This window comes from Eleginops maclovinus, chromosome 6, assembly GCF_036324505.1.
Source record: "Eleginops maclovinus isolate JMC-PN-2008 ecotype Puerto Natales chromosome 6, JC_Emac_rtc_rv5, whole genome shotgun sequence".
Taxonomy (NCBI): Eukaryota; Metazoa; Chordata; class Actinopteri; order Perciformes; family Eleginopidae; genus Eleginops; species Eleginops maclovinus.
Window position 1 is genome coordinate 10,761,438 of NC_086354.1, and position 15,445 is coordinate 10,776,882.

The window sequence follows — 15,445 nt, forward strand, 5'->3', positions numbered from 1 at the left end:
AAATCAACTGTGGGAGCAATTATTAGAAAATGGAAGACATACAAGACCACTGCTAATCTCCCTCGATCTGGGGCTCCACGCAAGATCTCACCCCGTGGGGTCAAAATGATCACAAGAACGGTGAGCAAAAATCCCAGAACCACACGGGGGGACCTAGTGAATGACCTGCAGAGAGCTGGGACCAAAGTAACAGAGGCTACCATCAGTAACACACTACGCCGCCAGGGACTTAAATCCTGCAGTTCCAGACTTGTCCCCCTGCTTAAGCCAGTACATGTCCAGGCCCGTCTGAAGTTTGCTAGAGGGCATTTGGATGATCCAGAAGAGGATTGGGAGAATGTCATATGGTCAGATGAAACCAAAATAGAACTTTTTGGTAAAAACTCAACTCATCGTGTTTGGAGGAGAAAGAATGCAGAGTTGCATCCAAAAAACACCATACCTACTGTGAAGCATGGGGGACCAGGACGACTGATCCGTGTAAAGGAAAGAATGAATGGGGCCATGTATCGTGAGATTTTGAGTGAAAACCTCCTTCCATCAGCAAGGGCACTGAAGATGAAGCATGGCTGGGTCTTTCAGCATGACAATGATCCCAAACACACCGCCAGGGCAACGAAGGAGTGGCTTCGTAAGAAGCATTTCAAGGTCCTGGAGTGGCCTAGCCAGTCTCCAGATCTCAACCCCATAGAAAATCTTTGGAGGGAGTTGAAAGTCCGTGTTGCCCAGCGACAGCCCCAAAACATCACTGCTTTAGAGGAGATCTGCATGGAGGAATGGGCCAAAATACCAGCAACAGTGTGTGAAAACCTTGTGAAGACTTACAGAAAACGTTTGACCTCTGTCATTGCCAACAAAGGGTATATAACAAAGTATTGAGATGAACTTTTGTTATTGACCAAATACTTATTTTCCACAATAATTTGAAAATAAATTCTTTAAAAATCCTACAATGTGATTTCCTGGATTTTTTTTTCTCATTTTGTCTCTCATAGTTGAGGTATACCTATGATACAAATTACAGGCCTCTCTCATCTTTTTAAATGGGAGAACTTGCACAATTGGTGGCTGACTAAATACTTTTTTGCCCCACTGTATATAGTAAAGTGGTCCTATTACGCTCATTTTCATGGTTCATATTGGTATTTTGTATATCTAATGTGACATGTTTCCATACTTTAATGTGCAATAAGTGCTTTATTTGTCTGATAGTGCCTGTACTTCAGCATCTCTTTTCAAACCAACTCAGTCCGAGCCCAGTCTGCTCTGATTGGTTAGCTTGCCATCTCTGTTGTGATTGGTCAGCCACTTGGAGATGTCCCGCCCCTTGGCTATCAAATACAAAGTGTTGGAGCGCTGGCCAATAGAAACAAGAGTTACAAAGTGTAGTCATTATATTACGGAAGTAAACAAAGGAGTCCAATGGAGGCGTTTCAGGCAGGGGAGAGTGTGTGGGAGAGAAACTCCCTCTGGCCGGGAACTTTGGGATTTTAGTCTTAGAAGAACATTCACATGCGAAAAAACCTATATAACATACTACAGGTAAGGGAATATCCCCAAAAGCATAATAGGGCCCCTTTAACTAAACTGTGAGAAAGGTTTTCATTGTACTATATGTAAAGTCTCATTCCATTCTCTTCAATTGAAACATATATAGAACACAGTTAGCAGCCTTCCTCCTCTGCTGGCTTTGTGCCCAAGTATAAATCTGGTTACAAAATTCTTAAACCCACTCGAGAAGTCAAGGGTCTAAATATCACAATTACCCCTCATCAGGTAATCAAACATGGACAAGTGGAGGTCTGATGGTGTGTTGCACTTTAGCCAAATAACATAAAATACAAACCAAGGCTTGCTGTGTCGCAGAAACTAGACTTCAGCTTGTGATTAAGATAAACTTAATTAGTCTTTGTGCCCTATATTAGTCGCGGAGAATGAAATGATTCTGTTGCACCAACAGCAATACCATTGCACTCTAACAATAAATTATACATAATGCATTGCTGTTAACCAATTAAATCGTGAATCCAAAAGTAAAGACCTGCTTGGATTAGCTGACTTGCAGATTTCTCAGCGAGGCAGGCTTCAGGCCTCTGTTGCCAGAAATGATCAAGCATATGAGATTGTGAATCTCATCCATTTTAAAGATGCTGGATAATAACTTTGTGAGTGTCTGATACACTGATATAACTAGTGAGATTTCTTGCAAGTCATCCTCTTATTAACTAAAAAGGTACTTGTTCGTGAGACAAAATGTGTCTTTCTTGGCCCATGTTACAACCATTCCACCAAAGTTTCATGAAAACCAATAGTTTGGCCGTAATCTTGATGACAAAAAAAACAAACCCAACAAAAAAAACCCCGCATTGACAGAGGTAATCATGAAGTAAAAGACAGAAACATAAGCCTGAGTTTCTAACCTTGTGAACTTTCTCTACTAAGCTAAGCACAAGTCAGGCCTTTTTTGTGCATCTTAACCTTAAGGGCCACTAGATGGGAAGCTCTGTTCACAATCCCTTAATCTTGCAAATGCTGGAAGGTGGTTATGTCTCTGGAGTTACAAGATAGGGAGTGTCCTATTACAAATGTTTCAACGAATTAGGGTGGAGACACAAAATCTCAAGAGAGTTTTGGTATCCCAGTCCCTGTAAATAAGTTCACAGCAGTCCTCCTGTAATCTTTATTAAACTGGAACTTTGCTCCTAGTGTTTAACTTTACTTTGCTGCAAACCCTGTGTGTGTAACCTTCAGGGGACACAGCGAGCTTTGAAACACCACCACCACTCCACCTCCAACTGAAATACAGCTCAGTGTTTTCTTTCATGTCCAGTCTTCCCAATGCGCTCAGCAAAATACCTAATTGGCTGAGCTTCTGCCCACAACACAGAGTTTTGCTTGAAGGTAGGCTTGCTCATATAACACAAGAGATTGACTCTTCACGCATTCAGGCAGCACACAAAAAAAATAATCACATTTTGAAGTTGTTATTCTTTTATATTATGTAGTAATGTCATTTCTAGATGTTGGCTCTCCTTTGTTGAGAGACGTGGATATCCCTGAGAGAAACTTGTTCTATAACTCACAAAACATGTCCGAGTAGAGATCAGTGAATACGTACTGATGAGTGCTATGTACATTATAAATACCACGTACTTTACGTACCTACATTTTTGCTCAAACTGTGTTGGAAAAATATACAGGAAACGACACAACGTTTCACAATGTCAGAACAACAATTTAAAGGTAACAACTAGTTGAGTGAAATAGCTTAACCACTTAGTCTATCGTAAAGTTGTTGTATATATATATATATATATATATATATATATATATATATATATAAATAATGGCACTGTTCTAGCGGTAAACACTGAAGAAAGAACATGTCAAGCTATATGCTGTATCAGAAACAATGTGCGACGTGTTTTGGGAGTAATATGATCTGTGTTTACAGTAGCAAGCATTGCTAACACTTAGAGCTAACGCTGTACTGGAAGAAATATATGTGTAAAGAAGCCAGACATCCTTGTGGTAAACCGGCGAGAGAGAAACTATCGAGCGCCATACTGTTTCAGAAATAATGCTTGATGTGGTTTGGAACATAATATGGCGTTACATCACAGCAGCGTTTAGCTGAGTTTCTGCCAGTAGACACCCTCGTCTTCGCAGAGATCACCGATTGCAAGTGGACGCTCGAAAGGGGCGTGGCCAGCAGCAGCTCATTTTCATTTAAAGCTACAGACCCAGAATCAACACTTCAGGAACAGGGCTGAAATAGAGGGGTATGAGGCATGCTACAATGGGTGATCTGTTTGGTATTTTAAGATAAACACTTCAGAGACAAGTTTTGTATAGATATGGCCATATAATATATTGTTCAAATATAGTACGGGACCTTTAATAAATCTTATTTAAGCGTTATCGTAGCTCTATTATAAACATATTTGAGTCTATGAATCTAAAATTACATACAAGTAACATCTGAGGGACTTTTAACTTTAAGCTACTACGACCTGTCTCTGAACAAAGAACAGCACTGCCTCGGCTCGTGATCAGATCGTATCTCAGGTGATTATAACTTCCACATTCTCTGTTATGCAGACATGCTTTGTATATGACTTTGCCATAGGCTGCAATCAATACTATGCCTGCTGAGCGTGCATAGTTTAAAAGAAATTATCAGATCAAATCATCAAACCATAGAGAATCCACCTGTCCTTGAGGTTGCAAACAATTTGCATAAAATCCATCCGGCCTTGTGGAAGACATTTCATTTAAAACATAATCTAGAAAATGAGTTAGACTAAGGGATAGCGGTTTTCGACATGGCAAACTGTACAGACCGCTCACTTTCTGATCCGAGGGGGCCACTGTTGACTGTCTGTCAGATCAATTCCAGCATTTTGAGGAATAAATGCTTTAAAATAAAAGATATATTTCAAAGTTGATAAAGCTTGATTACAGTTTGTTGCCATGCATTTGGTTGCATTCTTAATTATAACTAAGTAAACACACTAAAATGAACAGCATGTTATTCTAAAATGTGGGTCAGTGCGGTTGCACTTGTAGCCTTGAAACTGTAAATATGTGAAATTGGCCTGAATATTTCATGTAAACCTGTGGTTGGTGTGACAAAGTTCAAGTTGCAGCGGTGTGCGTTTCTCTGGTTAGACATTTCGGACGGTCTGTTCTTGGCTGCCGGAGTTTGTGTCTTGTGGCTAAGCGATGACACAATCTGGATGTCAAACCTGGGCTGTAGGTGTAGCTGACCAGTAACTCAAGCCTGATAATCCAGTGCTGCACTCTGAGGGAAAGTCAGCTAAACTTTCCAAGAGCTTGCCTAGGGGTCCTCACTGGAGAAAGCGAGGTGAGAAACAGCAGTCTCACAACACCTCCAAATGGAGTTTTGTTTCAGATAACAGAGTTAGACTAGGAGAGGAAGAGAATTAGATAACAGTTAAAGAGAAAAAAAAGGTGTGTTAGACCGAGGAGGCAGGCATGGCATGCATGCAAGTGTGTAACTGAGTTCTGGCTGGATTAGGCCCACTTGTTATGGATAAGGGAAGGCAAAGGGATGGGGAATCAGTAGTAGGGAGAGATGGGCAAAAATTGCAAAGCATGCTACGTTAGATGGGTACAGTAGGAGATCTGCAAAGGATCAGTCAGGAGTTAGAGAGAGGGAGGGAGCTTTATGGTAGCAAGGGAGAAGCCAAAAGAGCTTAGTTAAGGAGCTTAGTTAAGGTAGGTTAGCTCTGAAGATGGGCTGTATCAATAAAGAACGGAAAGCGGGCCAGTGACCAGCGTTACATCCATCTACTGTAACATTAGCATCCCTCCAAACTCCACCCTGCCTCCATCCCTGTCTGTCCCCTTGCTTATGTGTCTTTCATTCCCCCCATCTAGGCTTTTTCCAGGTAGACTCCGTGCTTGTCCAATCTCATACCGTACTGCCCTGTGATTGGCTCAGGGCATGTTCAATGTGTGACAGTGTAATGGCGCATTTAACAGAAGATACAAAAGTCACACACAGCACTGGGAAACAAGCGCCTTTTTTTTTGCTCTCCACTTTTTAGTTGATATGATGGGATTGATAAGTAAACATGAAAACGTTCTGCTGTTTCAATGTTTACCAGAGAAAGGGACGAAGGGGGATGAGGACATTTGGTTTTAACGGGTGTAAACAAAAACTGGAAACACTGCATTCACCACAGAACACAACCCTCCTACAAGGTCTATATTTACTATAGAAACCAATGCCTTTACCTGCCTACCTCTGAGCTGCGTACAGTACTGGTATATAGTTGCCAATGAAAGCTGTTATAGATAGTAAGACGCAGCCCAGACCAAGATGACAATTCCTAGTACACGAAATGACTTGATATTTGTCCTCTCCATATCTTTGGCTAAATTAGACAGATGTCCTCGCCTTTAGAGTAACATTTTTAGGGCAGAAGCAACAGAAGTCTGTGGAAAAACCATTAGAACACTTTTCAATTATTTTGTGAAGGGAGACACATAATGGGATGGTAATGTGTGAACACAAAGAATAGAAAGGCTTTTGCTCCTCGACAAATCGTTGGAGTCGCTGCTATAAAAGACTTTTTTTGAAATACGGATCTATAACAATTGCATAAGGAGAATAAATGTGAGAGACAAATTGCCCTCTGGCAGAGTCATGAAGGTGACTTGAAGGAGCTGCTCCATTTAGCACGAATGTCCTCCTCCTCCTCCTCCACCTCATTCTCCTCCAGCCAGCCTAACCCACGTTAGTTAGCAAAGAGACGCTTGCTTCAAAGTGCTGCTCACACCGTTGATCTCTGCTGTTTCCTTAGCAGAAGGATGGTGCCACTTTCATGCCAACTAGAGGGTCTGCCTAATCCTCCTTTGCCACACTGAGTTTGGAAAGGATAATCGCTTAATTGTTTTAGAGGGGCTGCCCCTTCTTCCCACTACCCAACCCCACCCTCCAACCCCACTCAGGGCAGCAGTGGCGCCAGCTCGGTGCAAAATGATTAGTGTTTTTTTTTTTATCCATGGCTAAAGAACGAGGACTCACATGGTATCCCTATGGAGCAGCATAGTGGGGAAATAGAAAGTACAACAAAACATTATACAAACACACACACACGCCACACACACCTCCATGAGCATGCTCGCACCCATCCATAGTTACACAAAAATCCACCCATCTGAACACAGTTATTCTGAAATCAAAAGCAAAGGGTTGACGGCATGCACTGCTCATGTCTCCCAGAACATGTGTGAAAATTGTAAATGTTAGAGATTCTGCGTTACGTTTAGAAGACAGGTTAGGTCCAGGTTTCCAAATTGATCCCAGCAATATGTTAGATACTGGATTATTACATGTTGTTATTTACTGAGTAGTTCAGATGGAATTCCTGTCTTTTACTATTGCATTTATATGAAACAGATGGGAAAGCTAACTTTGGTTTATCTTAAAGAATGGTAACAGCAAGACTGGCTAGCGAAATCTTCTTCAGACTCACCGATTTACACATTGGTAAAAGCGTTATTCGCTTTTGCCAAACCATTTACAGACTGGGACCAGTTTTTGAGGTCTGGGTGGGTTCACGTCTTTGTGATAAGCTAAGCGGCTGCTTTCAGCTACATTTACCATACGTACATAAGAGTGGCATCCATTTTCTTGTGTTACTTTCTATAGGAATGCTAATAAGCATCTTCCCCTAAAATATCAAACTTCTGTTTATCTTTGAGGTTGGCAATAACAAAGAGTCTTGTTACCTGCTGAGCTGGACTCTATAGTGACATGGCTATTACGACAAAACTGAACAGTGTGATGTTTTGCACGTGTGCCAACATTATGTTGAGGTGATGCCAGTTCCACCTCACTGTGTTCCAGAGGAGCAGGGTTAAAGGTCAGCTGCTCTTTTCTCTGTGAGCTTTAAAGCCACTGACCAACAGCCTGAGGTGCTGAGGGTCCGAGAGGATCCAGGAATGGGGGTGCGAGGGGAGGTTAGTGAAAGGTGTTAACACGGCAGGGAGTTAAGAGGAGAGGTAGAGGAGGAGGGGGGGGGTACTTAGTAAAAGCAGGCTAGGAAGGCTGCTGGAGGATGCTGATGGTCTGGCAGCACATGTGCAGTGTCATATTGGGCCTGACTGAACTGTTGCTATAGATCTTCCATGCTCCACCAATCCTACTTAAGTCCCCCTTCCACTCCAACTACGCACAAATGACTTTGAAACATCAAAGCTAGCATTAATGTCTCATTTCCCTACGCAAATGCTAAATGAGAAAGGAAAAAAAAAACCCTTTCACTTCTCCCTGCCTCTTTCGCTTTCACTGAGAATCGCTGCCGCCCCCTTGAGATGAAGCACGATGCGCAGTTTTGGGGAGAAAAACGGGTTGGGGGATCCTGGGGGCTGCTCTGCATTACCAAAACAAACCATTCAGCAAACAAACAATTAGACGCTCATGAATTATGGACAAGCCATCTAAAATAGCTATAGCGTGGGGAGTCGTGGAGCAATTGCTGAGCTAATGAAACGTATGTTGGGTGTTTTTAAACAGTAGTGGAGCAGTATATAGTACGGCTTCATGTGTACAATATTCATATTTTATCCATTCCGATTATTCCCCTTAATTCTTTCTACCGGTGCAGCTGAGTTACAGAAAACAACGCAACACTGAGAAGCCTGGGACAAACCAGATACGAGAGTGGAGAAGGAAAGGGGTCTAGTAATCCACAACGCGTGAATGAGCATCAGCCATTTTGTTTTTCAATCTGACCCCAGCAACATCCATTATTTACAACCCTGTGTTTACCTCTCACAGACGCGCACAGTCCATGCAGCAATGATCCAGGAGGATATACTGAACACCAGCAGAACAGTTCCCGGACAGATGGTCATGAGAGTCTTCATGACGAAGCGTGTGTTGAAGTTGATCTTGTTGAGGGCGCCGATGCTGCGAGACGAAGCGTCCGTGAACAGCTTGCTGTGGAGCAACATGACCCTGCCTATCAGGTAGAGTCTCAGGAACATGGGGATGGAGAGGATGATGTCCACGTCAGCATTGATCTCCGACGGTGTGTAGGTGAAGGCCAGCCGCGCCTTCCAGGTGAAGACGTAATGGCCCGGGATGGGATGGATGGCACACACCAGCAGCTCCAGCACGATGAAGAAGATCCGCTCATACGTCATGGCTATCCTCCAATCGTCCGCACCATTGTCGACCATAAACAGCTTTAAAGAAAAACAGACAAGCATCAATGAGTTTTAAGTCTTTCCTTACCATTTTCCATTGGGTGGACGGATGCCACTCTGATCAAGCAGGACAATAATAATAAACAAAATGAACTGATATGCAATAGAAATCTGCAAAAGTCAACTTCATATTAAAAATAAATGTGGTACCACAATGTTGTTATTCTGTTCTATCAAATACTTGTGTGTACTTTCCTTTTGTGTATCATTATTTGTATTTTGATAACTGCATTGAATTTCTTTCAAGCATGATAACAATTGTATTTCAATATTTTTACCAGGGCCCAATTGCCAAATATGAAAGCCTCATAAACATCATCTTCCCTAAGCTGCTGAAAAGCTGCTGGTTTCATTACATTTTTTTAAAATAATAACAAAAATGTTGTTATTAATGTAGACTCACCTGGATTTCCCGGGCATGGTACATTATTATAAGACCAAGCAATATAACAGTGGAAAGGCTGATAAGGCATTTCAGTGCAAATGAGTATGAAGATTCCTGTGGTGAGATAAAAAAGACAAGAAAAAAGATTTCAGATATTGAGTTGTTAAGGGAACACAATAAACACATACAACCAGATCTTAAATAAGATATACATAACAAGATGAACTTCTGAAAAGATTATCATTTCATTAACCAATGATTGTTAAGTCCTTTGATAGTCCTTGGCAACAAGGTGAAATGAGGTAGTAGAGAAAAAACAGATTGGATTTACTCATATTCATAATTCAAAATAAATACATTTTTATGTTGGCTTTGATGAGTAGCACAAAGGTCCAAATATAAACACTTTCCTTCACATAAATCCATGGAAGTACACACACACACAAACACACACCCACACACCCACCTTATTAACTCAAACGTGTAACAGTGCAGATAACAGGGTTTTACACACAAACAGGGCAGTCAGGGTGTTGCTTAACAATGCAGCTGCAGGTGTAGGTGCAGCCTGATATTATCTATGGATGCTGTTCCACACCATCTAAACTACCAATTAATCAAAGCCCAGCACTTACAGGGGGACTTTCCACTTAATGGTAAGTGCAGAAAAGGCAAGGCTAGCATTAGCAGGGGGGGAACCACAGAGAGCGATGCTGGTGATAAATAGGCCAGCTAGAGACTAGCGCTGCTGTGTTGTGTTGTGTGAACACCGGGGCCATAGATCTAGGAAATGAGAACCTGCAACACTCAAGTCCTCCCCATGTTGGTAAAATGCCATTTGACAAATCAATTTAACAGCAAGGGTGAAAAAATGTGGCCTGCAGAAGGCTAATGATTGTAGGGCTGCTATTATAATAACAACGGCAACGACAAATGACAAGAACAACAAGTGGAAATATCTTTCATAAACGTCAGTGGGATGAAAGTGAGAGCTACCCAACATTACTCAATCCTTCGGTGGTCCATATTACAGAATGTATTTTTAGCTACCAGCTAGATTGCTTTGGCCCTCAGGTCGACGACATGTTCTCAAGACGTTGTAATGCCTGAAATTGTTTTGAGAGATCCCTCGTGAAATAACATTGAGTAAAACAATTAATCCACCTGCCAGAGGTTCAAGGACTTTTCAGTCCCAGTGCTCACTGCCTCTTTCCCAGTGCTCACTTCCTCTTTCCCTCCTTCTGGTCCCAGAAAGCCTCAGCTGAGCCTCAGGTGTCTGCTGCGTGACGCGCCGTGAGACGGAATAATGACCACCCTACCGGCCTATGTGTGTGTGTTTATGGGAAGGGCTGCGACTGTACCACTCAAAGGCGGAAGGTCACTTCCATTTCAGCTGCGCTCATCTTGATGAATGGACTGAACCCCACACAGTAATAGTCATAGACAGACCCATTGACTTCCTTAAGACCCCATTAATCATCCTATAGATTACCACAGTGTTTTACTAGTTCCTACACACACACACACACACACACACACACACACACACACACACACACACACACACACACACACACACACACACACACACACACACACACACACACACACACACACACACACACACACACACACACACACACACACACACACACACACACACACACACACACACACACACACACACACACACACACACACACACACACACACACACTTTAGTTAATTGATAAACCTACTGTACATTACCTATCTAGAACCACGTTTATGTCTAGTAGTAGAAGGTAAACTGATAAGAATACCAATCAGACAAAGAACAAAGTTAGCATCTAGCAGTTAGGAAGTCAAAGTTAGCATCCAGCCAGCGAACACACAAGGTTAGCCATTAACTTTTGCATACAGAATAGCATATAGCAAGCTAAAGACCAACACAAAATTGTCATTAGTTGGTGAAGACTGAAACAGAGATAAAACCAGACAAACCCGGAAGAACTCGGACAACAAAGTCCCAAAATTTCCTTAAAATATTAATAAAAGTGAAGAATACTATACACTTCCACCACAACTCATGAAAATAGGACCTGTATTTCTGTTTGCAAACAACTAAACTGAAAACACTCTTGGCAGTAGTAAATATTGGATTTATATTTGTCAGGTTACCAGAAGAATGTCTCAGAATGAATGCTATTTTTTAAGGTGATAATAAACAACTTTATAATGCTTTACGACTGTTGTGATGTTGTTCTTGTAGGATTTGGACACCAAGTAATCAGTTAAAGTGGGCGACGGTATGGAATTGATTGAGGGTGCTTTGAGGTTGTATTAAATGGCCTGAAAACATGCAATACCACCTATAAAGTTATTGTGTTCTTTTTTAACTCGTATACAGATAGTTATATTAACACGGTTTTATTTTCCCCTGCGACAAAGACACCTGTCCTGTGACCTACAATAACCTGCAGCGCACTGCACTATAGGTTAGCTCCTCAGTAAACAGCGTTGTAAATATTGTAGTAGAAGCTGAGTGCACTGAGAGAACGTTACTCTTACCAAAATACCCTGACACAGCAGAAGTGATTGGCTGATACAGAGAGACAACAGCAGGTCAAGTGGTGGTGACCAGGTCAAAGCAACCCTGACACCACCATGCCCTGCTGAGGTCCTTCTTCAAGAGTCGCATGTTACTAGCGTGTGCAGCGTCCTCTCCACTCTGATCTGTTAAAAGTAAAACTTGCATTTATTCCTATTGACCTTCCTCTTTATCTTTTATTGACTTTATCTATTTTAGTCTGCGCAGAAACCTCCATATATCTATCTCCTCTTCATCCCCGTTTCTCAGCTATGCCCCTCTCCATCTCCTTCTCCTGCTGTGAGCTCATGATTTTCAGATGCTGTCTTCACAGGGAACCACAGAGAGCCACAATGGCACCAGTAATGAAACCAATTCTTTGGCTAGACTGCGATCTGATATCAATAATGAAAAAGTGGATATTTAGGAAAAAATAAAAACTTGGAAAAAAGCAGTCGAATAGTTGAGAAATTAATCAAAAGAATTGATTTTATCCAATCAATAGACTGTTAGTCATAGATCACATGACACCCCTTTGATTTGAATTTGACAAATATTCCATCACCTTTGTTAGACATCGCTTGTCAGTGTCTGTGCTAATAATCACTCTTCATGAATGTGACAGCTGCCAACCCCACACAAATCAAAAAGCAACAATAGCAGTGACAACACACAAAGCTCCCACTCATGCATCACACGCACGCACCACCCACCTTAGTGTAAACCCCCCATGACAGCTCCGTCTCCGTCACCATGACGACAATCCCAAACATCCCGAAGATGAGTGCGTAGTCGCTGAGCCGCTTCCGCTTCTCAAACAGTGCCCTCCGGTGGCCGAGCTTGTAGCCGATGTCCCTGTTCTTCTTCTGCGGTGCCCTGCCTCCGCCACGCACGCTGCCCTCCCTGACCAAGCTCTCGTTGGACGCCTTGCTGGGGTCTTCGCCGCCGTTGCCCTTGGACACCACCACCTCCAGGCCAGAGCTGTGCAGTGTCTGCAAGGGCTGCGTCTCCGAGTCGAGCTCCGCAAGGTTGCGGCGCGACGAGGACGCCAGGCTGCCCACTAGTGGTCTCACCACTCCGCCATTGTACTTGCAGGTGTTCATGGCTATCTGAGGGAGTCGGCCGCTGCTCTCGGAGAGGGAGGGCTTGGATCCAGCATGGCTCAGCTTCTTCTGCTCAGTAGTGGCCTGTGAACAGGAAGAAGAGAGGTAAAAACAATACTATCACAACAGAAAAGGTGTAAAAACTGAAGTAGGTTGAAGAGACACACAGGTTCAGACTTTAAATAGAGCATTGATGTGGGAGTTACTTCATGGAGAGGGCACACTGAGGGAAGGATCTTGCAAAACAATTTTGGTTATAAAAGCAGACAGATTTAGTGCTCAGCAAGACATGCGGCCAAAACATACAGTACGGACCAAAATATACTTAAATAACCTACTCTTCTTTCTTGACAAACACATACTGAGAGCTGATAACATCTACAGTTTAAGAAAAAACAAAACAAGAAGCACACTTTAACGGTTGAACTATAACAGTTCAGAACTCCCTTTAATTGAAACTATGTTTCCGGCCTTTCCTTCAAGAAAATGGCATCAGCATTGGATGTCTCAAAAACAAATCAATAATGAATGGACTGTGATGTATAAATATAACCATATAACCAATAGTGGACCATACAAAGTGCAGAAAATTGAATCTTTGCACTGCACAAATTTAGATATGAATGATTAATGCTCGGCGTGACCCTGTTTCCTATCAGAGAAACACTCTCCCTCTGCAGAGAGTAGAAGCGGGATGCCCAAAAGAGAACGAAGAAATGTGGTCCTTCTTAAATCAGGCGTACAAGGGACCAAATGTGACATTCCCACTTTTTTTTAAAGGCAAACAAGGAAACCCATTTCCTCTGAAACTCACTGAGTGTACTGTACAAAGTGTGTGTTGAGGTTAAGGTTAACTCAGGGGCAAGTTTAGAATATGAGTCACTTATGGGTATATTCGCAAATATGTTCAACCAATAAATAGAATATTGTGCATACAATGTATATTTCTTTTAGCGAGACAGGAGAACATGTTTTAAACTTTTAAGAAACGTTTGTAACTTCTTTATCACCTGCACAAAATGTTCCTATTTCCCCGACCCACACTCCTCTCGTCGTGCATTGAGTCGTCTATCGTGTCTGCTCTTTCCAGTAGATAGGAGGGAGTTTCTTTCCTAGTTACGCAGAGAAAAAACGTTCAATCCATGCAGAGGCTGTAGTGCAGTCACCCCAGAAGCATCTATCCGCCTGTCTATCCCCTGCCCTTCAGAGACTCGGGCAGATTATCATAATGGGTTATGAAAACTTCACATGGAACAGTGCTTTTTCCGAAACAAGTCGGGGTGTGTGATAGCACTGCTGGACCTTTTTATTAGCCTTGACAAAGCATGGCTAATGCCTTTAAATGTGCTGGTGGGAATAAAGAAGGGCGGCCCTAATGGAAATTTACTAACTCCAGCCCTGTGATGCTATCGCCTTGCGCATATTGTGGCTCCATGAGAACAGGACTAAAGGTTAAGGATTAGTGCAGCCCATAGTGTTTTTAATCCCCTTTTCTGTATTAAATTGCTTTTTAATCTGCGCCATTAGGACCCCTCTACACTTTTGAAGACTGTGCAGTAAGTGAACTTTAGGTTTGAATGACAGGAAATACTGTAGAAATAGATGCTGATATGGCAAAAGTGGTCGAGCAGCTGTGGTGTATTTAAGGATACAAATAGAACAGGGAATGCTGAATTTGAAGTATGATTAAATTATATTAAATTGAATTAACAGCAAGGTCCTAAAGACTTCAATTGGATTAAAGGTCTGATTTTTTTCATGTAGTAAAATGTGGAGCCTTGTATTTTGCAATTGAATGCAGCATCAAGGATACGAATCCCCACTAATTTAATAACTTCACTGACACAAAAAACTACCCAAGTTTTCAAGCACCCTGGATTTTTTTTTCAGAATCAGGAAAGCACAAAACTATGACAACTCAATCGAATATAAATATCACTTAAACGCAGCGGTGGGATAGGAAATGTGTGGATTGAACTCAACCGGTGTGAGCGATCAAACAGTAGAGGTCATTTTCGCCGGCTATTTTAATACGTTTTGTTAAATATTTATAGGTCTTCACCAGCGCGTAAATAGCTTCATTTTTTTCTTGCATCAAGCTCTACAGAGGATCTGCCTGCCAGTGTTTTGAATGTGTTTCATCTCCCGTCTTACTTAAACTGAGCAACTACAAAACATCACTTTTCCTTTTTGAGTGTCACAACATAATGTCATTCATTGTCAAAAGAGAATTTCCTGCTTTTGTGTAGGAAATAGATCACTCTGAAGCTCCTGCTTTGAGCTCTGAGTATTTTTAGACTCAGTCAAACTTTCAAAGTGGCTCTGAGATGTTTGAAATGGAAATTCGGATGCTGGACTATGATATCTGAGAAAAAGGTTGTTCATGTTTGTAGAAAACACTACTTTAGTGAATTTATAGGACATTATTATTATTATCTTACTGTTTTTCTTACTATATTGTCTTAACACAATATTGGAGTATTGTTCTTCAGTATCTTATTCAATTTTACAACCACCAATAGTTTGATTAAAAGTCAACTTGTTCTACCACCACCACAGTTTATGAGACCCCAGTGAGCATTGTTTGTTTATATTGGTTCAAGTTGTGGATTCATAGAGCAGACTAAACTCTGAACTGTGAGT

The 15,445-nt window shown here is 41.8% G+C and overlaps 1 protein-coding gene across 1 annotated transcript in view; it reads right to left on the minus strand.

The window, feature by feature from the left end:
* The window catches only part of kcnn1a (potassium intermediate/small conductance calcium-activated channel, subfamily N, member 1a), a 48,938-nt gene that overhangs the window by 16,629 nt on the left and 16,864 nt on the right, over positions 1 to 15,445 (minus strand). Inside the window, exons 2-5 of the mRNA XM_063886647.1 lie at positions 12,404 to 12,886; positions 9,149 to 9,244; positions 8,306 to 8,724; positions 6,557 to 6,565 (exon numbers count right to left, since the gene is read on the minus strand). Coding sequence (XP_063742717.1) covers positions 6,557 to 6,565; positions 8,306 to 8,724; positions 9,149 to 9,244; positions 12,404 to 12,886 — 1,007 coding nt within the window. The remainder of the gene's footprint in view (positions 1 to 6,556; positions 6,566 to 8,305; positions 8,725 to 9,148; positions 9,245 to 12,403; positions 12,887 to 15,445) is intronic.